The 22192-nt window shown below is 48.5% G+C and overlaps 1 protein-coding gene across 2 annotated transcripts in view; it reads right to left on the bottom strand.

Annotated features, from left to right (window-relative positions):
* The window catches only part of ACSL6 (acyl-CoA synthetase long chain family member 6), a 64050-nt gene that overhangs the window by 21188 nt on the left and 20670 nt on the right, over positions 1 to 22192 (bottom strand). The window contains exons 3-15 of one of the 2 annotated variants that reach the window (XM_010590124.3): positions 20704 to 20818; positions 19965 to 20029; positions 19602 to 19703; positions 18960 to 19059; positions 18210 to 18388; positions 17132 to 17164; positions 15726 to 15777; positions 7107 to 7180; positions 5430 to 5507; positions 3845 to 3979; positions 3293 to 3427; positions 2165 to 2260; positions 994 to 1066 (exon numbers count right to left, since the gene is read on the bottom strand). In XM_010590124.3, coding sequence (XP_010588426.2) covers positions 994 to 1066; positions 2165 to 2260; positions 3293 to 3427; positions 3845 to 3979; positions 5430 to 5507; positions 7107 to 7180; positions 15726 to 15777; positions 17132 to 17164; positions 18210 to 18388; positions 18960 to 19059; positions 19602 to 19703; positions 19965 to 20029; positions 20704 to 20818 — 1237 coding nt within the window. Of the gene's footprint in view, positions 1 to 993; positions 1067 to 2164; positions 2261 to 3292; positions 3428 to 3844; positions 3980 to 5294; positions 5373 to 5429; positions 5508 to 7106; positions 7181 to 15725; positions 15778 to 17131; positions 17165 to 18209; positions 18389 to 18959; positions 19060 to 19601; positions 19704 to 19964; positions 20030 to 20703; positions 20819 to 22192 lie in introns of both variants that reach the window. The other variant, XM_010590131.3, reaches the window with a different exon arrangement.

The raw sequence follows: 22192 nt of genomic DNA, 5'->3' as shown, positions 1-22192 counted from the left end.
AACTTGCCTCTCCTTTAGATTCATTTAAAATTCATCCACCCATACTTCCTTCACTCAAAAAAGAATGTAAACGAGGCTCTGCAGTATTTGGAATGTATAAAATCCAGTATGCTGATATTATACGCATTTTGTCACCTAGAGTTGTATCTTGTGATCTACTGCTTCCCTTTTTATGTAACTTCTATTTGTCTATAAAAGAAATAGGAAAACACACACACACAAAAAAAATGTGTAACAAACCACTAGGGGGTTGCAGGGGATGGAGACCATACTGGGTGACACTATCAGAAGGAGTGACACCAAAATGACTGTCTATAAATATATCCCTGGTTAGTTACGGCAACAAAAACATTTTTTGTAAGTCCAGCTTACATGTCTCAATATACCTACAAGGCTAAAACTCTATGCTAATTTATTTTTGAACCTTCTAATGTGCTCTGGTCAGAGCTGTCATTATTACCGAATTACAATGATGCTTCGAATCACTTGGTTTCGTTTGCCCGTGCTATAAGCACATATTATCTTTGTTGCTGCCAGTGTTTTCATAGTTGCTGATTTTGTCAAATTTTCTGGTTTTTTAGCTACAATATTGTGGTAATTAGTAGTTGTGAACCTATATCATAAGTTTTTTGAGAATGAAGTAGCAAGTAAAGGAAAAGAAGAACTGATACACAGGAATTACGATTTACAAGTAACTTTAGTACAAAAAACACTACTAAGGATTCTGTGTGGTCTGGTACGGAAGGTGGTCCATGGCGGGGGTGACACCATGAGTTACTATACTAGGTGACACCAACCCTAGTGACACCAACTTAACAAAGAAAACAACAGATCCATAATGCTACAACCCAGACATAACCACCGTTAATGTTTTTCTTCTATTTCTTTTTTCTAAATGCCCATGTAAATTTATTTTTCATGAGGGCATCTTAGAGCCTCCTATTTTCACTTATGTGCCCTGTGAACCATTCTCATATCTCCAGCCCAGCCTACCTGAGGTCCAGTCTCCGGGCGTGGTGAAGGTACATCCAGCTGTGCACTCAGTTTGGCCGTAACCTTCATAAACCTTCAAGCAAAACATGAAAACCACACTGTGGGCACACACCCTCCTCCAGCTGCCTGGCTGAGCTTTTCAGCCAGTTAACCTCCTGTTAAGCATCTGACTGCTCCACGCTGGGGACAGTGGGAGGGGAGGAGCTCTGGAGGTAGGTAACTTCAGGTGAAGTGGAACACAGACAATAAGTGTGGGCACGTTTGCTTGGAAGAAGTGCAATTTTTACTACATTTAGTACGTAATGCTGTGTGGTTTGGGGTAAAGATTGCTGATTTATTTTCAACCACTGACTCTATTATTCATTTGGATAATATGTATTAAAAATAAATATTTTAAAATCCACTATGTTTTATTTTATCTGTAAGACATTCCCCTCAGCACCCCCCCTGCTTCCAAAAACACACAAGTGGAGAGTCTGTCTTTAGGATAGGTCAGCTCATGCTGGTGTGGACTAGGAGGACAATGGGAAAAGCCCATGTCTTCTAAGGCATAAAAATTCAGGCATGCACAATTATGAAATAAATGTGTCTACTTTTTTACTTACAACTCACCAGCCACTACTACATCACTATACCTGGCATATGTAGTAACTTAGTAAATATTAATTGAATGGATAAATGAAGGAATGGACTTTTTAGAGACAGCAAAACCTACTGAATTAAAAAGACAAGACACAGATGAATTTTCACCCCCTCCCCTGGGTTCTTTTTCTGGGCTGGGAAGATGTTTCCGCAGGCTGGAGAATGTAGAGACGCAATAGAGGGGAGGTAAAAAAAAAAAAAAATTTTTTTTTTTTTTTAAAGGCTCTCCAGCACATTGAGGGCTCGAATACAGTTTACCTGATCCCTTTGCCTTATGCTGAAAAGTTCCAAGGGCCCAGGTAAAGGTATTTCACCAAGTGTGACTACTCATGGGCTTTCCAAAACATAGCAAGGTCATCCTGACTTTCATCAGCACTGGGCTTTGTCCATCCTTGGAGGAAGGAGATTTTATCTCACAAAAATTTTGCCCCCAGGGTTTTTCTCCATGTAGTAGAGGGTATAATGGTTTTCCTGCCCTGCCTTAACACACATCCCATTATCCCCAGGGAAGGCCACATAATGACAATACCTGGCACCCCAGAGCTGCCCGGAGGAATCCCAGGACTGCTGGCGATGCAGGCGCTGCTCCAGTGACAATCATCCGCACGCGCCCGCCAAGGCTGGCCTGTGGAGAGAGAGAATAGCCTGCCAAAGTTTACAATGACTTGAGGTGGAGCCTCAGCCATGGTCAACATGGAATAATTGGACCCTACCTGGACCCTAGGGTCGGGGTCAGAGAGAAGACCTGAGGTCGTACTACATGAGCTGAGCAAGTCCTTCTCCTCTAAATGCATCAACGCAATTGGTTTTGCAATATCAATATAACCCAACTCTTTTAAATCTTTTGAAATGAGTGCCATTAGTCTGGGTGGCATTCTATAATTTTGGTTCTCCTTTCAATATCCTTAAAATACACAGCTATTTCCTCACTTTTCCATCATTCACAGGCATCAAAAAACAATTACTTAGGACAATTTATTCTAACTTTTATTTTAATGGCATTGTCTTTCTTCATTTCTAAATCAATGCCCTAATTTATTTACCATGCATTGCAGAGAACAAAGAACACTTAAAACATCTTGTTTCTGTAAGAGAGTTTAAATATTAATTTTCATAGCTAAAAATAGAGTAGCAAGAAAAATGAGTACCATTACTAATTAACTACAGATTTCTTGGGCAATGCAGCGCTTGAAAATTTCAGTGGGAATATAGAAATGAGTGATTCATGATGGACCCGGTTTAGGAGAGGCTGAAAGGACAGGAAAAGGAGATTCCTGGCCATCTAGCTAGAACCTCATGCTGCTGGAAAGCCACCCTGGTCAGGGCTCCAGGAGGGTCAAGGGAACCTTCAGGTCCCAGGATCTTCTCAGCGGAGCACTGACCTGACCACTCAAGGGCAAAGCTTCCCCGGATGCCTGTGGAGGTCAACGAACTCCGGTGGCCTTCTCATTGGCTGGCTCTTGGCAAATATAACTCATCGCTGAAGAACACAATAGACTTAAAATTTTAATGGTAGCTTAACCTTTGATTTTCTTGATCAAATAAACTATTATTTTATAAGACTATAGGCCACTGGAATGAACTTCTCTAGTTCTCCAGTAAAGACATCCACTGGACACTTAGGTGTCACTCTATGATCATTTGTTCATTTACTTACCTGAATTTTATTAAAGAAGAGTTCATCCCAGATACTATCATTTCTGATGATTCCACTCCGGACCTCGGCCTGCTTACGCTTTGCCGCAAACTCCAGGAGCCAGCGCTTCAGTGGTGTATTTGCCTGGCTGAAGATCTGAGGAGCATAAGATGAGGATAGCTGTTGGGGCTACACGTTCCACCTCAAGACATACCCCTAGGACTTAAGCGGAGACTGGAGAGCAGAGAAGCCACACTCCATTTTACCCCTGCAGGAGGTCAGTGAATGTATGATATTGCACTGAAGGTTGACACTGCCAGGCTACAGGAATGCTGGAGGGTAGAAGTCCTTGAAAAATCTCCCAACCAGGGCTTTGGAGAATAAGGAGAAAACAGGAGAAGGAAGGGTGAAAAAGTCAGGAAATACAAGAGAGGTGGCAGCTTCCAGGACGTGGGGGCAGAGGCTTGGGAGGCCTGCCTGGGGCTCCAGCTGTCCCTCCTCCATGCCAGACCCTGCCTGTAAGGGCAGATATGCAGCCCCTCAGGTAGGCTAGAGGCTTCCTTCGCAGATCACCTTGTCATACATCCGGTTCAGCAGTCGTGGGACCACAGGGAAAATGGTGGGGCACAGAGCCTTCATGTCATCAGAGAGGAGGCGGATATCTCCCTGGAAGAAGCCGACGCGTCCTCCATGGCAGTAAACAACAGACTGGGGGGAGAGAACAGGCAGGAGGGGGTCCCTTAGGATGGCCACTCCTGGCTGCATGGAGGGCACCCACCACCCCCTGACCCAGCTCTGGCTGCTGCCATGAGACACTGGAGAAGGCCATCTGAGACAACACCCCGCACCACCATGTTCCCACTGAGTCCTACTCAGGCACAAGGAGAAGAAGTAGGGGATTAAGTGGAATCCCAAGTTTTGGGGAGATGCCAGAACAGCCAGCCTCACTGGTGTCTGCCCCTCATGCCCACTCCCGAACACTGGGCCTGAGCCTCCTGGGGCATTCAGGTCTCTGAGCTGTACTGCACCCCATCAAAGGGTCTGATCCAGTCTCAGACAGAGAGTGTGCAGCCCCTACAAGTGATAGAAATGCTGCTTAGCCAGGGGGAAAGACTGCTTGAGAAGGTGGCATGGGCTGCAGCCAGCAATGCCGCTAAAGCTGGTGTGGGTGCTGCTTGGTGAGAAGTCAAGGGGAAGCCGGGCTGGCTGCTAATGGGACTAGGAGTACTCCAGAGGGTTCATATATGTGTGTTTCTTTAATGTTCACAGCAACTCTCTGAGGGAAATAGTATTTCTAATCTCCATTTTACAGGCAAGGAATGCAAAGCTTAGAAAGGTAAAGGGACTTGCCCAGAGCCACACAACTAGTTAACAGTAATTGCTGGCATGCTAACCCAGGTCTGGAAAGCATGCACCAGGTCTGGAAGCATTTTAAAGCCAGATTTCCCCTAGGGCAAAGTGGAAAAGACACAGTTTAATGACTGTCTGGTCCCTTGAGTGACACACACATGGAGAATTCTCTGTTGTGCTCCTGCTCCCTCCACCTCCTCTGTGCCCTCACAACGTCAGTCTCATGGCTAAACATAACTCCAGTCTCCATCTATAGCCTGAGGAGCCATGCAGTTTAATTCCTCAGCTTTACCATTTTGTTTTCTTTTCTAGGAGATTGTGAGTTCTGGAAGTTAAGGAACATAAATGTTCTGCCCATAAATGGGGACCCTACTGCACTGAACTTGAAAGTTAAAGCACTTTGCAAAGCTACAATGCTCTCAGAGTGGATGCTATCAACTGGAGCCCCGCACAACTGAAGTGTGTCCATGGGTAAGACAGGGCAGCTGGGGTCTTCCCTGGAGCAATGCTCCCAGGAGGGACAGGAGGGCAGCCAAGGTGTTCTGACCCCTCTGACCCCTGTTGTACCTTCTTAGGACAGGGCACTTTAGCTCTACTTCAGGCCACCAGTGACACGCTGCTAGGGTTATGGGTTCTGGGCACAGGCTGTGCCTCCCTGATGCCAGGGCCTTACCTGTACCATTCGCTCAAACATGTGTGCTAAAGGCAAATAGGAAATGTGCACATCCGTACAAGTGGGAGCCCACTGACTCTGCAAGAAAAGAGAAGGAGCCCAGGCAAGGCCCGGTCAGTCAGGCGGGCGTCTTACCTGGATTACTCTCTCAAACATGTGAGCCAAAGGCAGGAAGGAGATGAGCACATCGTCCTGTCTCGGAAAGATCACTTTCTGCAGGTGACGAGCATGGGGGATAGAAAAGGAAAGAAACACTGACAGGAAGACGACAAGAGAGTCATAAAACAATAAAGAGAAAATGATCTTGGAGGGGCAAACAGGAAGAGGGGACAGGGGAGTGGGGAGGTCAGGATGGGAGGGACAGAGAGAGAAAGAAGTGAGAGAGAGGAAGATCAAAGGTGCAGAAAGGAGAGGAAGAGAAAGAGAGACAGAGAGAGAGGGTGAGAGACAGAGAGAGAAAGAGGAAGAGAAAGAGAGAAAGGGAAGGAGAAAAAGAGAGATCAAGAAAGAAAGAGAGAGAGAGAGAGGAAGAAGAAAAGTGCAGGAAGAAAAAAGACCGAGAGAGAGGCGGCAGCGTAGAAAGTGTTAGGTCGCAGCGCCAGTGCGTCTAGGTTATCTGCAGAAGCAAAGAGCCAAATGAAGCACACATAAACCAGCGGAGTTGGCTCCGCAGGGAAGTCTCCTCCGGGAGGGCCTGCATCTCACTCAGTCGGCGCCAGCTGGGCTCTCTCTCTTCCTCCCACACTGCAGGATTCCACCCCAGGCACCATCTCACCAATCTCCCTGGGCCACCTGGACTTGGATTCAGAGAGTCTTGGCTTCTTCCATAGAAAGAGGCGCTGGGAGCTCTACGCCTACATTGACTGTGGCTTGGGTTTGAGCCCCAGACACCAAAGGTGGGATAAGGCCAAGACTCAAAGGGGAAAGTGGTTGCTCCTGCACAAAGCCTGAGCTCAAGGGTGGGCCTGGAACTTTGAGTTCTCTTTTGCTGGGTATCTCTTCACCCTTTCACAGAGGCCTTCATTCTCCTGGGATGGCTTTTGGGTGAGTTCGTACAAGCCCTAGAAACCTGGCTCATGGCTCCTGGCCCACTACTCTGACAATTTTCTACCAAAATATATGACTGTTTGGGGCATATACTCCTCAATGTTATTTAGCACAAATGTGGAGAATGATTTTCTCCACAGTGGAGAAAAAGCCCAACTTACGTAAAAAGGTACATTCCTTTCTCCTTAAGGAAGCCATAGGATGTTCTGATACTCACCACTTGCGGAAAGAGATCCTTTTTTCTTAGTCCATTATAAAAGTGTAACATGCTTTTTTCAGGACAGAATATCAAGCTTTTTATTGACTTCAGATTTATCTTTAAGTATAGCCTCATAAATTAGCAGTTGCCGTTGTTTTTTGTTTTTTCAGACTCTAGTAGTCCTTAAATGCAAAATGACTGAATTAAACCCTGACCTACTTGAAAAACAGATTATTGTGGATTACTTTTAAAATTTAAAAAAAAAAAATTTTTTTTTTAAATAAAGGTACACATAAAACCATGGGTATATTAATATTTTAGGTTAAAAATAAAAAATCCATTTTTATGCTTTGTTTTTTCTGGGATATTAGAGCTCTTAGAAATCAACTATTTGTCAGGTATAGATCATTTCAGTGTTTGGTTATAAAGTGGTTATAAAACTGGGGTTGCTCTAATGTGAGCAAAAACTGCCTGTCAATGGGGTTAAATAAAGAAAAAACAAAAAACCTCTGAGAGTTGAGGTTGTCCTCAAGAGACACTTGCATTAGTCAGTGTAATATATTCACCTCTGTCACTTTCAGAAAGCCTGAGAAATCAGCCACCACGTTTCCATGGGTGAGCATCGCACCTTTTGGGTTCCCTGAAAAGAGAAAGTGAGAAGGCAAATGAGTGGGGAGCTCAAGGGCCACTCCTTGAGAACGATGTCCTAGTCAGCAGTCCAGACAGCAAGCGCTGTCCACCTAAGCCTCTGGCCTTGGTCCCCAGCCACCTTCAGAGCCCTAGGCAGATGAATGCTGCTTTGGAACCTCCATCCTGCAGACACTCCAGGCCCAGCTTGAGAGTCCCAGCAGCTTGGGCCCAGGAGGGAGGTGACATGGCTGCACAGGTAGGGTAGTTTGAGGGCTAAAGGGTCTATACCTTACCTGACCTATACCTTACTCTCTCCTGCCTCCCTCAGGAGCACAAGCTCTGTCCCCTGAGCCCCTCCCCCACACACCTAGTGCCCTCTGCTGCTTTCTGGGCCTGAGAAGCAGTGGTCTCTTGAATCTCTCAGCCAAGCAGCTCAAGTCAGGCTGGAGGTCCAGAGGGCTGGGGCAGCCCCTTCTGCTTGCTCACTGGCAGAGATGACCCACGATGTTCTTGCTTTGTCTTGGCAGAACTTCACTACTGCTCATGAGTTCTGGTCTTCAGGACCTATGAGGAAGCTGGGGGCTGCGAGGATGACTCAAGACATAGGCCATGTGGGGACCCAGGGCACAGCAGACTGGGTAAGGAGGGTAAACACAACACTGGTGTCGTTGCTGGACAGATCAGACTGTGCTCAAATCCTAGTGTTGCTACTCACTGCTTGCATAACATTGGCAAGCGTAGCATCTCCTTTCTGTTTCATTACCTGTAAAATAGGGACAATGATACCCACCTCATAGGGCTGCTATAAGGTTTATGGATATAATGCACGTATCAAAAAAGAAAAGAAAAAAAACCAAACCTGTTACCATCAAGTTGATTCTGACTCATAGCAACCGTATAGGATAGAGTAGAACTGCCCCATAGGGTTCAAGGATTCGAATTGCCAACCTTTCAGTTAACAGCCAAGCGCTTAACCACTGTACCACCATGTGTATAAAAGATGTTAAATTAGAAGTTTCCACTGTGGCAATAGATTTAATAGCTGTGAAACTCCAAAAGTGAGGGGCTAGACCATGTGCAGAATTTATCCAGAAAATAGCAAATAAACCAGTACGTTAACTTTGCTACGTTCACTCAGAAGGAGGTTATAAAAAGGCTAAGAGAATAGAGATTGAGAGTATTTCTGAGGAGGATTTCTTTGGATAGAGCCAAACTGAATTCGTCATCTCATCAAATGGAGAGTGCTCCCAATCCAAGCTAGCCACCTAATGGGGTGGCAGGGCTTCAGTGAGATCACTTTAAGAGCCCAGTGGTTCCCAGTAGCAGGGGGACATAGTGGACTGGGAACTGACCATCCCCCCCGCCCCCGCAAGGAAATAACAAATGCCGCGGTCTGGATATGGAGTCTACAGGAGGAATACAGTCTGGGGAGGGGCAGATGGGTGGTAGGTTAGAAAGGAACTTGTCCACAAAGGCAGTGTGCTATCAGGGGAAGGCAATGAAGTGTACCACCCAAGGCAGAAGCTGAAGTGGAATAGGGAGCAGATAACTAAAGGAGAGGCACTGCCTGCATCAAGGGATTGCAGTAGGGGTGCCCAGCAGAGAAGCCTCTCAAGAACTCATGAAAGCATCCATAAGAGAAAGAGTGAGCTTTGAACATCTGCCCAAAGCCATCTCCCAACTTTCATATCCCACTTACCTACTCTCCCTTCCCGTTTCAAACATGGAGGAAGAGGGCAGAAACCTTCCTTAACAAGCTGGAGGAAGAGGAGAAACGCCAGGGAGGAAAAGGGGAAAGGAGACCCATGCCCTCCCCACCAAGCAGCAGGCACCTGCCAGCAGCGAGCCCTACCTGGGGGAGAGAAAGAAGTCTCAATGAAGGGTATTTTGGACTGACATTTGTAATTTAGAATTAAGACTGTGTTTGTGAACTACAATGACCACAGGACTTTTTATGACATGCTAGTGTCAAAAATCTGAGTTTTTATCCAGGGACAGAAAAAGAGCTACCCACACTGAGCAAGTTTAGTGGAACAGAAGACCAAAATAAAGCTGCTCCCGTAATTACATCCCTTGAGACCTGTTTGTTCAGCTTACTGGTGACATATATAAAGCACCCATTGGTCACAGAAAAGAACATCAATAATGGCCTCATCTTTGAATTCTGGAGACAGCCACATCCCTCTGATGGAGACGTGGGGTGGGCGGGATTTTAACATGCGCTCTGGCACTTACACCCACGTTGCAAATCACAGAGGTGATTCTGGTGACACAGGTTACGTGATTTTAAAAGTTACAACATTTTCTACTAGGTAGATGTTAGAATACTTTCCTTTTGAAAGGAAGAGGAGGCATGAGACCTGTTTTACCTCTGCTTTTCTGTCTTTCTTGCCAGCAATTTTCCTCAAACTTAGGCCCATGTTAAGAAATTTCCCTGAATCATCTCCTATATACAAAGTCCTGGGCCCACAAAGTATTTTGAGAGTACCGCCTGGTGATTGTCACCCGTGGATTCTCAGGTTCTGGATGTTTCCAAGGAACAGTCTCAAAATAGCAGGTATGAAATCAGAACAACCATAAAATAGGTCCTGCGCTTTAGAGCTTTAGATCTGCTAGATTGGCCAGCTTGCTCATGCCTAAAATAACCTCAGGGCGGATGGTTTGAGAATCTCAAGAGAAAGTTGTCTTCATTTATGAAAAATTTCTAAAGGCTCCATTCAGTTCGGGCCAAAACATATACAACGTTAGTAGTGATTCAATTTTCTGCTTGGTTAGAGAAGCACATTTCTTCAACATGATGAGCAAAGTTCAAACCTTCTAGAAACAAACCGTTTTCTTGTGGATATGAATATAATTTTATAATCTTATGATGATTTATAGAATTTTAAACTATTTCCCAGACATGTTCAAATTATTTCCTTAAGTCACCTCAAGATGCTGTTCCAAAGAATGAAGGAGCAGTGACTGCTGACCACAAATCCTGGATGAAGACTGCAAGGTCTAAGCCGAGCGGTGCAAGGTGAGCCTTTGGAAAGGCTCGGCTTGCTTCTGATTCAGGACAAGTGCATATCGTGGCCAGGCTGGCAGCATCCCTTTTAAATATGACATGGAAAATTTCCCCCAAATTGCTCACAAGGAGGAACAGGCTAAGCATTCCCAGGTAGACCTCTGTGCAATCGAGGGGGCAGCCATCAACATTTCCTCAGGTCGCTCCTTTTCTGTGAGGGGCACTGCCACCCAGGCCCTCGACGTCTCAGCAGTATCCACCCAACGTCTCATTTCCCCCTTCCACTCAGAAGGTGGGTACCCTTGCACTTAATTTTCTCTCTAGCTGCTGAAATAAATTATCTCCTAGTTTCAGAATCTGCAAATGGCTTTGTGGCTTCAGCCAGTGCTCTGGGCAAGCCGACCCTTGGCTGATATGCAGAAAGGCATTTCGCTGGTGGTGCTCCACCCTGGCTAGCTGGTGGGTCCAAGTGAGAGTAGCTGTGGGCTGAAGCTAAGTTCGAGTTTTCTCCCACAGGGGTGGAAGCGGGAGTGGGGGCAGCTCCACTGCTTGTTTCCACCTTCACACAGTCAAAGGTGGGTTACAATGACCTACATACAGGTGACTGAAATGCTCTGAAAGTTTTATAATGCAGGTAGAATGTTCATCTCCCCACTAAAAGCTCCCAAGCCTTATTTAGGATGGAGTCTTATTTGCATCAACCTCATATCCACCGTTATTGTTATTATTATTTTTTTAAATCAGACTCAGGCAAGTAGGAAGAGAAGTAATAACTGTAAAAGCAGCCAATTACTAAATACCCACTGATATGGGCACTGTGCTAGGCACTTCATACATAAATGGTAGTTCAGCTATTGGATATAATTTAGTATTAAGACTGTGTTTGTGACTTACAATGACCACAGGACTTTTTATGACATGTTAGTTTCATAAAACCTGAGTTTTTGTTCAGGGACAGAAAAAAGTGCACTGAACAAATTTAGTGGAACAGAAGACCAAAATCAAGCTGCTATGTGTTAGCTATTAAATGTATTCATTTAACACCTGAAGAAACTTAGAGAGGTTAAGTAATTCTCCTAAAACCACACAGCAGGGGTAGCAAAGATGTGCTCTGAACAGACCATCATCCTCACAGCTGAGATGTGGTTTTATACATATGATTAGACAAGTCTTCAACTGAATGGTGTAAAACAAATAGGTCATAGTGTGCATTTTCCCCAGAGAACCCACTTCTGAGTAGCCACGCCACTCAGGCTGATGGGTGTTTGCATGCTCAGCTAAATGAATGCTGCTGACTGGGGTTTCATAGACATCCTTGATTACAGCGAAAAGGATGCCCCAACACCAGTGGCCTCCACCTCCTCCTCAGCTCTGCAGCCTCACTGTCACCATTTAGAACTTCCTGGGTCAGTTCCCTCATGCTAAGAGACTCTAGCCACATGATCCCTCCTCCTCCTATCTTTCCTCTCATCCCTCCCTCCCAAGCTGGGCTCCTGTGTCCTTCACTTCAGCCACTCTCCTTTCAAGTGCTTCAACTCCCTGGCTTCTTCTGGAGCACCCCACCCTGAAAACCCTACCTAGCCAATTCAGGTGCCCATCTTTTCTGCTCCTCCCACAACATGGCCCCTGGGGCTCACAATCTCCAGTCCCAGAAGGGCCCACTGGGCTGCCTAGCCTCCAAGCCTCTCTTGACCAGCTCTCTCCATATTTCCACTCTTCACAGAAACTGTTACATTGCACCCCACCCCACCGCCCCGCCCCCACCTTAGATTCTGATCCATTCATGGCCCACCTCACCCTCAGGCCAGAACTCTGATCTACTTCACAGAAGAGGCAGAAGCCATTAAAGAGCTCCCTGTGCCTTCCTGGCCTCCCAGAATCCTCTCTTCCTTCTTCCCTCCCTAGCGGGACACATCTCTTTCACAGCGTTTGGAAGCATCTTCTCTTCCCCTACTGCGACCAAAGCTACAGAGGCTTTGCCCCACTGAGCATCACCTCCCTTCCTTCCGTCTCTAGTGGCTCCTTCTTGACAGTAATAAATACATTCAGTTATTCCCAGGAAGACAACTAAAATCCCACCCTCCCTCAGTATCATGACCCCCACCAGCTGCTACTCTTCCTCTCTGCCATTCCTTCGCAGCTAATTTTTCTTTCTTTTTAAAAAATAAGTATAACATAGATATGGAAAAGGGCCTAAATTATATGTGCACAGCTCACTTGTGTAACCAGCACACAGATCAAGAAATAGAATATCACCAGCATTCCAGAAGGCCCCTTGTGTCCCTTTCAGGGCACCATTATCCTGGAAGATAAACATTATCTTCACTTCTAAAACCATAGAGTAGTTGATTCTGTTTTGCAATTTTATATAAAAGGGATCATACAGTATGTATTCTTCTGTGTCTGGTTTGTTTTGTTCAACATTGTGGTATAATAGTCTATTGTAGGCACATACCATTCTATTGCTGACGGTCATTTGAGTCGTTTGCATATTTTGACTGTAACAAATGGTGTTGGTATGAGCACTCTAGAGCATGCAGTTTGGTAACATGGCTAAGCTTCTTGAAAGAATTTTACACATTTGCTGAATGGACATCCTCACTTCCCATTCAGTCCTTAATCCACTGCAACCCAGCTTTGTCCTCCACTTCCCACTCTAGGACCAGCCCTTGCCAAAAGCACCAAAAGTACTCTTGTGTATGTGGCTATACCCAACGGGTACATCTCAGCCACCAGATAATACTGACACATTCTATTCTCTAACCTCTCTGGCTGCCCTTTCTTAGCTTCCACTTGGAATTCCTACACCCATCATTACTCTCCTGCCAATGTTGCCAGACGCTGCTCCCAATCCTTTCTTTTCCTCACTCGACCCTCCCTCAAAGCAATATTTATTTCCTGCAGTCCTTTGCACAAGCTGTTCCCTCTGGTGAGAATGCCTTTCCCCCTCTCCTCCTCCAGCTACTGATCCTTTGGGACTCTGCTTGGATTCACTTCCTCTAGGGATTCTTTCTTCCTGACTTCTCAGATGCTGGGTGTTCCATGTATTGTGGGATGGTGCTCCTCAAGGAACGGACCACATTGTATTGTAACTGCCTGATGACAGTGAGCTGTGAGTTTATGAGGGCTTCACTGTATCTTGTTCATCCCTGTGTACTCAGTCCCTAATGCTAGGTCTGCTGCAGTGTGGGTGCTCAATAAATGAGCTGGGTGATTAATCTACATAAGTTAGAGAAAAGTGCTAAAAGCACATAGACTGAGAAGAATGTTTTAAAAGACCACCGTACGTTCTTCTCTGGGAAGAGAAGGTATATGAACTCATAAGGATATGACATCTTAACTATCATTCATGGGGCCCAATTTCCCAAACTGAGCTGTGTCTATACCCACAAATTATCTGTTTGTTTGTTTGTTGGGGGGGTTTCAAACTCAGTCTAATTAGTGGTTATTTTGAAATGAACAACCAACCACATGCCCACTAACCAGCCATTCCTAGGTGTAGACCCCAAGCTCTCACTTTCTCCCCGGTCTTCTTGGCCTGACTAGGGACTCCGAAGCACTAACTTATTCTGGGACTCTCCACAGATGTTTCCACCACATGCCAAGAAGAAAATCTCCCTGGAATGATCCCACCAGAACTAAGGGCCAAACGTCTGGATCAGATCACAGTTTCCATCTTTCCCCACTAGAGTAACAACATGGTCCTTGATGAACCTGGGAGTAAGGGTACCTAGTGTGGAAGGGATGCTGTATCCAGAGCTGTGATGCTGAAGACACAGGTGGCCGATACAAGTGAACAAGAGAATGAATACGAGAGGTACAGCACAGACTTAGCCCAAAGCCAAGAGAATCCAAGTGTGCAGCTAGGCAGGGTGATGTCACAAAAGAGGCTTGCTATGACATGGCCCTCACTACCCCAGCTCTGCCCAGGTGCTAGCCACACCTTTGGAGTGGGAGGCCTGGGACACTAAGTTGCAATCTTTTTTCCAGGCTCTGTACATTCTGCTTCCACCACACAGAGCTTGAGCAGGATGGCTCAGCTTTTTGTTGTGATTCCACGGTCTGGAAAACACTGGATGTGATGCTTGCCCTCCAATGGGATGGCAGCACATACCTGCACTGTGAAGCTCTTTTCCAAGTATTGGGCAGCATCTGTGACCAAGGGACCCCTTAAAAGCCCGAAGGCACTCTGGGCAGGCAGGGGTAAAAGCTAAAGGCCACAGCAGTGACCTGCTCTCCAAACCTAGGTAGAGGGACATGTCACAAAAAATTCACATTGTAAAACTCATGACAAAAAGACATCTGAAAGCTCGGTCAAAAAAGCAATGCAAACCTGAGGGCTTTGGCTGGCTCTGGATATCAGCTCCTGGAGAGTAAGGACTGTGTTATGTCTCTTTTCTGACAGGGTTTATCGATTCATTAAAGCACATTTATCATGACACCCCACACGGATAGTCCCACTATGGGGCTGATCAAGGATCTGCTGAATGCCTTGGAAGCTGGGTCTGTGGAAGGAGTAGGGGGCCCCAGTTCACTACCCAAGAGCTATCATCAAGCTGGGCCAGTTCTTGGTCTGGAAAAAGAAGGCTGGGAACCTCTTGCTCATATAGTGCAAGGACAAGTGGCTTTCCAAGTCATCAGATGGGACGGTAAAGCAGCAAGTGCCGTGGGAAGAGAACAGGGCACAAGTCCTACTGCCTCCACTTGCTGGTGATGCCCCTGGACAGTCCCACTGCCTGCCCACTCACAGGTTGTGTTGAGGCCGCATGGCACAGTCTGGGGGTGATCAGGGCACTACAAACTGTGAAGTGCTGTGCCTGTGGCCATGGCTGTCATATGCATTCTGCCTCCCCCAGGAAGCCTTCCTTGACTGTTCCTACTGCTACTGATGCATGTGCTCCCTGTCAGCACCAGGTGTGGAGTGTGCCATTTCAGCTATACCCTCTTCCCAACAGTCTAGCCATGGCATACCAGCCCCAGCCTGCAGGGCATCTGAGCTACCCTCCACACATACTATCCTATCACCTACTTGGCCCCTTTAACCACTCTCGTCACAGGTGAGAAATCAGGGACAGTGCTGTCAGAGAGGTTAAGTGACTGGCTCATAGCCCCCCAGCATATGGCAGAGAAAACACTCAAACCCAGGCCCTCAAACTCCAAACCCCACACTCCTTCCCCAGTCCCTGACGCAAAGGCCAGGCAGGGGCAGGAAGCAGACGGGTGAGAGCTGTTTCCCATAGAGAATAACCAGTGAGAAAAGTGCTTCCTCCTGCACGTGGCCCACCTGCCCAGCCCCTCTCTGGCCCCAGCTCTGGTAAGTCCCGGGTCCCCACCCCAGACCTCATAATACACACTGTCATCAACATTCAGCCACCCTCGTGCTGAGCACTGGGAGCGTTGGAAGGGATCCAACATCTGGAGCCAGCCATGGGGCAAGGCTCAGTCTGTCTCATAGAGAGGGCACCAGGGGCTCCTGCAGTCACCCAGCCAGGCTGCCCAAGGAAGGGTGCAGGTGGCCCTGGCTGGTGAGCTGGGTACCCCTGCTTACCTGTTGTACCGCTTGTGAAACATACAATCGAGAGGTCATCAGGCTGGGGGGGCTGCAGGGGTAAGAAAAAGCATGTGTTAGGGAGAACTGGTGTGGCCAGCCACAGCCCAAGCTCCCAGGCCTCCTCCTCCAGCCAGCCCCTACGTGTATGTGTTGTATGTGGGCTTGGGCTTGGGTATGTGTTGGGCATGTGTGCTTGCCCCAGCATGTGGCAGATCAGAAAAGTTGGGCAAGGTAAGGGGATAAGAATCCAAGGAAACCTAACTGGGGCTTGGACATTGATCTAGCACATCAACCTCATATCTGGTCCCACCACCGCCCCTGCTTTAGCATGAGCTGAACTGTCCTCGACAGGATCAGGCTGCAGTTGCCCGGCTAGGCCTCTACCAAAGATCTCCCCTTTCTAGTAGATATGACCTAATTCCCTCCTTCCCACTTAGTGTCTCCAAAATGTCTGAGGTTAGGTTTGAGAACACAACTGTGGCCCAGGAATAAAGCTGCCCCACGTGTCACCAGGACTGCTCTGCATTAGGCCCTTGTCCTGGGTTTGCACATATAGTCCTGGGGTCACCAGGGCAGAGCCCACCAAGTCCGCCTACATGCAGAAGATGACTTCTCAGAGGAGGTGATACTTGAGTTGAGATTGAAGGACAAGTAGGATTTCTCTAGAAGTGAGGGTGGGCATTCTGGGGAGAGAAAATTAGCCCAGGCAATGGCAAGAGGCACAAGAGACAAAAGCATGTCAAGAGATTGGAGAGCAGTTCTCTGATGCTGGAGCATGAAGTGGGCAAACACCAGGGGTTGCCTGTGAAGGGCCCTGGGAAGCAAGGGTGTGTGTGAAGAAGCTCACTGGGAGCCCTAAGGGCAATGGGAAGGGCCAAGCTGGAGGTAAGAGGCCATGTTAGCTGAAAACCCCCAAATGGCTCATCTCAGGGAGCAGCTACCCTCACTGGAGACTCGACCCCATGCAATATCATGTGGGTATAACATGGGCATAAAACAAAGATGAATAAAGACAGCAGGTGCCACAAGGCAACTGGTCCCAGGGGTCTGCTTCTGACTCTGTTGATGTTTCTGTTCATCCCATCCTCTGGAGAGTTCATTACATTCAAAGGGAAAAAATAACACTTCCCGAAGAAGTTACTAGAGAACCAAGAGTGGCCAAGTTTGGCTGACTTTTTTTTCTCCTTCCCAAATATCCGAATCCTGTTGCAGGTCATTCCCTGGACCCTCAGCCCACAGAATTCCTATGTGCCCCAAGCAAGCATTCCCTGAAGTGCTCACAGGAGTTGCTTGTTACCACGGAGGAGCCTGCCTAGCCCCTTGTGCACAGTGGGTGCTCCATGAGGACAGGCTGTAGAGCCCACCATCTTGCTCAATAAAGACCTGCTGGCAGATTAGCTTACCACAGGAGCATGATAATTCCCTTGGCCACAGTCCTGGAAGAAGAAAATGCTGTTTTTAAATGTTCAAAAGTTCTCACATCAGTCAAAAAAAAAAAAAATCAAAGTACACTCAGCAGAGTACGCTTGCTCCTGTGCCAAGCCCAGCATTCAGGATGCCCTGCCCAGATGTGGGCCAATGTGGCAGATACTGCCTCAGTGGTCTCTCCTCAAGTATGCATCTAGGCCTGAGGCTCTCAAGAGAGGGAAGGGGGCCAGAGGACCCAGGCCCACCACACACAGTACAGACAGGGAGACTGAGGCCCGGGGAGAGCTGGGCTTTGTGAATTTGCCCAGTGGAGGAGATGACACTCTGGCTTTTGTATACCCTGGGTTTGAGGTATCCACGGTACATCTGGACACATGCTCAGGACAGAGTATCCAGGTGACCTAGGCTTCTGGGTGAGTGGTCAGAGATGGAGTGGCAGCAAAAGTCACAGAGGGCTGCATGTGAACAGGCATTATGGGTACAGTGAGGAGCAGACAGGGGGTCAGGAGAACTGGAGACCCCAGGGGCCTAGATCAAGCAGGACAGTGGTCATTAGCTACTACTGATCCCTGGAGGCCAGGATGTCCTGTGTCCCAGCAGGCCACAAACTGCCATCAACCTGGTGTCTTCGGGGAGGTCATGCACAGAAACACCAATTCTGTTGGCTGTCGGGGGTCTGAGACACATTTGTAAGAACCTCTCCAAGATTCCTAGACTTGAAGTCTGTAGTCCTCAGGAACAGACAGGCTGGCACCACCTGAGAATGAGGAAGCTCAGAGGCTGTGTGGGCAGCTCTGTGGGGAGCTGGTACCTCCTGTACACCTGTTGGTGCCTGATGCCATCTACCGTTCCAGCCACTGAGCCTGGCTCTTAGAGGATGCCTATGGGCACCACCCCCCACTCCCTATCAGTCATTGCAAGGCTTGCCCTGTCTCAACACAATGAGGGCCCAAAACATCTACCATACAGCATGAGATGGGCAGACGGCCAACAGCTCTAGCTTAGTGGTCAACCAGTCCTGGCCCAGCAAACAGCCCAAAAGACAGCCCTCACCTCCACAGCCTGCATGGACTTAATGACCACCCCGCACTCCTGCCCTCTCTCTTTCAGGGCTTCCTCGAACGGCTCCATGATGATGATCAGCTTGAGCCCTGGAGTCTCCTTCTTCTCCACATGCTCTAGCAGAAGCACAGCCTTCTGAGGTTTATCCACAATCACGGTGCTAATGTCCGCTGTAGGAGACATCAAGGAGACTCAGGCTCTGCAGACACAGGCTGTGACTGTGGGCAGCAGTACCATGGGCTACATGTGCCATGGACTGTGTGTAAATAAGTACATCAGACAGGCTGTATGGGCCATATCTTGTGTAAAGTGGAATGTGCTGGGGATCCCGGATGGAACCAAGGGCAGAAGGTCAGGGAACCTCCCAGGACAGATTCTGCACCCTCCCTTGTTCCAGGCTCAGCTGCCCCCATTATATGAGATATTTACCCCACCCCCTAGCATCTCTCCCAAGCTACTATGAACTTCAGAGGGTTGGCACTCTCTGTGAGGACTGATCAAGAGGCTCCTTCTTAGTAGCCCAGCCCTATACAAGGAGCCTTCAGGTAAAGTCTGGCTGGGGTCAGCTGGGACTCAGGAGGCCAAGTCAGGGGCCAAAGAGGAGGGCTACAGTGTTCTCTTAGAGCAAAAGAAAGGGCTTCTTATGAATGTCAGACAATTGGCATTATAGGAGAGGGTGGGGCAGGGTGGTGGGAAGAGGACTGGATGCTAAAGGTGGAGAGGAGAGAGCGGTGGGCCTACCTGTGTTGATGATGTAGTGGATGGCCCCGGGGCCCAGGGTGTCATACAGTGGGACCACCACCATGGAATATGTGTAGCAGGCTAGCTCTGCGATGATCCACTGCAAAGACACATGGGGGTAGGGCAAGGGTAGAGGAGCAAAACGGAGAAAATGGGGCTGTCTGGGCTGTACTGCTCCTAGGCCCAGCCAACCAGGGTCCCTGCTCTGGGTCCTGTGCCTGAGAGAGCCCTGTTTGGGCTCTGTGCATGGGGCAAGGGACCCATGGGGCTAATGGGTTGTACCTGCCCACCCTCAGCCTTCTAGACCATTATTGAACCCTAGGGAGTACTCAGACTACCCCAAGCCTGCTTCCAGGGCCTGCATGGGCCTCTTCCCCAGGCCTTTCTTCTCCTTGATTCAAGCAGAGTAGGCAAGGGGCAACTGTTTGTGGGATCAGATAAGGTGTGAACAGAGCTTGGCTGAGGTGTCTAGTCCTCGTAAGGGGTAAAACCAGGGGTGAAAGGGGGTAGAATGGCATGGACCAAGGGTCTCCATTTGTTCTCTTGTCCTGGGCCCTATAAACAGAAGAAGCAGGACTGTTCCATGGTACCCGATCCCCTACTCCACTGATAACTCTAAAACTAGCCAAGGCAAATGCTCACCTCTGGTCGATTTTGTGCAAATACACCAATAAACTGATCTGAAGATGCTTTACAATTGTGCTGGAGAAGTCCGGACCCTAGGAATTCAGCCCTGTCAGCCACCTGCACATGGACACAAGGAAGTGATGTGAAAAGAGGGCTCTTCAGTAGGGGTGGGAGATCCTCAGGTGGGATTCCTACAGGTCTGAGAACTCGCCAGCTCCCCGCCCAGGTAGGCTGGAAACCCTGCTAGGCTGCTGTTGAGAGTTCAACAGACCAGGTAAGTAAAATTGACCCTCTGAGACCCAGCAAGATGCCCACAAGCCTCCTGAGTGCCAGGTCTTTGTGGGTGGACAGGGTGGGGGCCTGTCTTCATTCACTCACCTCCTGGTAGGACAGCCACTGGTAAGGCTGCTTGGGCTTCCTGGAGCCAAGGCAGGGCCCATTCCCTGCAGAGAGACAAGCAGGCCCAGTTGTGCCAGGGAGGAAGACAGGGTGGGAATGCCACCTGTGCCTGACTATTAGGCACCTGAATGGACATCCCAGGCTGTGGGGTGGTCCATGGGTCAAGGGAACTGGCCCCTAGCTGCCTGTCTGCTTGCTGAAACTCTGAAGGGACCGAAGCTCACAAAACTGGCATTTCTCTAGGGATCAGAGAGGCCATGGAATGGGGACCAACACAGTGCCCAGTTCCCACCATGACCTGGGAGATGGAGATCTGGGAGGGGTCCCTGGGTGGGTGAGGCAGGCTGCCTCTGGGTGACCACCTCCCTCTGCCCCATACCCTGGGGGCACTCAGACATCTTAGAGGCCAGGTTCAGAAGTATGCTGGCTAGTGGCCTGACAGCTCAAGGCTCACCAGGAGCTGCCAATGGGGGCTATGGGATATGCGCTAAGAGATGGCCTAAGGTCAGGCATTCCTAAGAGTTGGAACAAAGCTGAGGTTAGTACTTTGGCCACAAAACACAGCCTTTCTCTGACTGGGTGGGAGGAGGGCCAGGAGTAGCTCTGAACCTGGGCACCTACCACCTGCCACGCCCCCAGTACTTTGCTTGCCCATCCCCTCCCTTGCACTCACCCGATTCCTGCCATAGGTACCCCCCACTCCCACAGTCCCACTCACCTGAGATTCTAAGCCCACGGTGGAACACCTGGTACATGGTTCGGGCGTCATCATAGTAGTGGGTGAGGAGCTGAGGGCTACCCCCGATTACAGATCTCCGGGCTCCATCACTGCCCTATGAGCCAAGCACAGGCCAAAGAAGCCAGCTTAGGTGGGCAGGGGATGTCAGGAGAGGGCATCAGCATGCACCAGACTACACAATTTGGATGCACACAGTTGAAGCTGGGATGTGCTTTATGTGCACTCATGCACGTGACCTATACGCACCTGGACTGTACGTACATGACCTGACACATACAATACCACATACATGTGGCTTGTACAGCTCGATCCATAGGTATCCCCAGCTCAAATTTAGTTGGCCCACGCACATGGGCCTAGTACGTCAGTGTCCTGCGCGCGCACGCGCGCACACAGACACACACAGTGGACACACACTAGGTGAGTCAAAATGTACAGAATTTACAGGGATTTTTCCTATACACTCATGGTCCATTCATACAACACAGAGGGGAGTGTTAGCTGGAGTCTAACCCTCTGGCATCAGGATCAACCTGCCAAGGTGTAGCCCATCCCATCATCTACCGTTATGCCCCTAGGTTAAGATTCATTTAGGTGCAGTCTATAGTTAAGAAGGCTGCTATCCATCATTCACCTAATAGTATGAATTAGTTTGAGGACTGTGCTGAAGGTGGTTTTCAGAAGCAAAGGTCTGGCAGGCTGTGGAGGGAGGACAAGCTGAATTACGTTACTACCCCATGGAGGGAAAGAGAGGGCAGTGAGTTTCCGGGCCCTCATAGATAAAAGGTCCAGAGTGGGACACTCAAATACTTTCTGGGCTGGGGGCTAGGGAGAGCTCAGCTTCTCGTTCTGACCGCTCCCCTTCCCACCTTCTGGCCCCTCCTCAGGCTCCCCAACCCCAGAGCTCCAGGCCCACAGCTCTGCCTCAACCCAAACTATTAGTTTGGGTTGTACTCAGCTGGGACACTGCCATCTCTTGAAACACTGTGTCTAAGGAAAAATGTCCGTGAGAGCCATAAAGAAAAGGCCAAACTCAAAACCACAGGCAGCTCTCAACAGTTTTGGGGTGAAAAGATGTTTGGCCAATGCTTCCCAAGCACCAGCCCCATGTAAGAACCATGAGGAATTAAAGAATCAGACATGGTCAGCACTCTGGGTGACAGAAATGACACTGCAAGAGGTTATGTGCCAGGAACAGGCTTGTATCAGAGGGTGGTCACCGTGCTGGGTTTCGAAGGATGCACAGGGGTTTGGCAGGCAGACTGTGGAACAGGGAATGGCAGGTAACAGCAAGTACGAATGCATGGTGAAGGGAACACAGGCACATGTGGGGAACTGCAGGCAATTCATGGAGCTCCAGGAGGCAATAGTGGAAGAGGAGGGCAGAGAGGCTGCAGATCAAGGCAAGGAGTCTGGACTTCAGGTTGAGGGCAATGGGACCCAGGGGAGGATTTTTTTTTTTTTAATT

The sequence above is a fragment of the Loxodonta africana genome, chromosome 2 (assembly GCF_030014295.1).
Source record: "Loxodonta africana isolate mLoxAfr1 chromosome 2, mLoxAfr1.hap2, whole genome shotgun sequence".
Taxonomy (NCBI): Eukaryota; Metazoa; Chordata; class Mammalia; order Proboscidea; family Elephantidae; genus Loxodonta; species Loxodonta africana.
The sequence above is the reverse complement of the archived record's forward strand: the minus strand, read 5'-3'. Positions and strand labels throughout refer to the sequence as shown.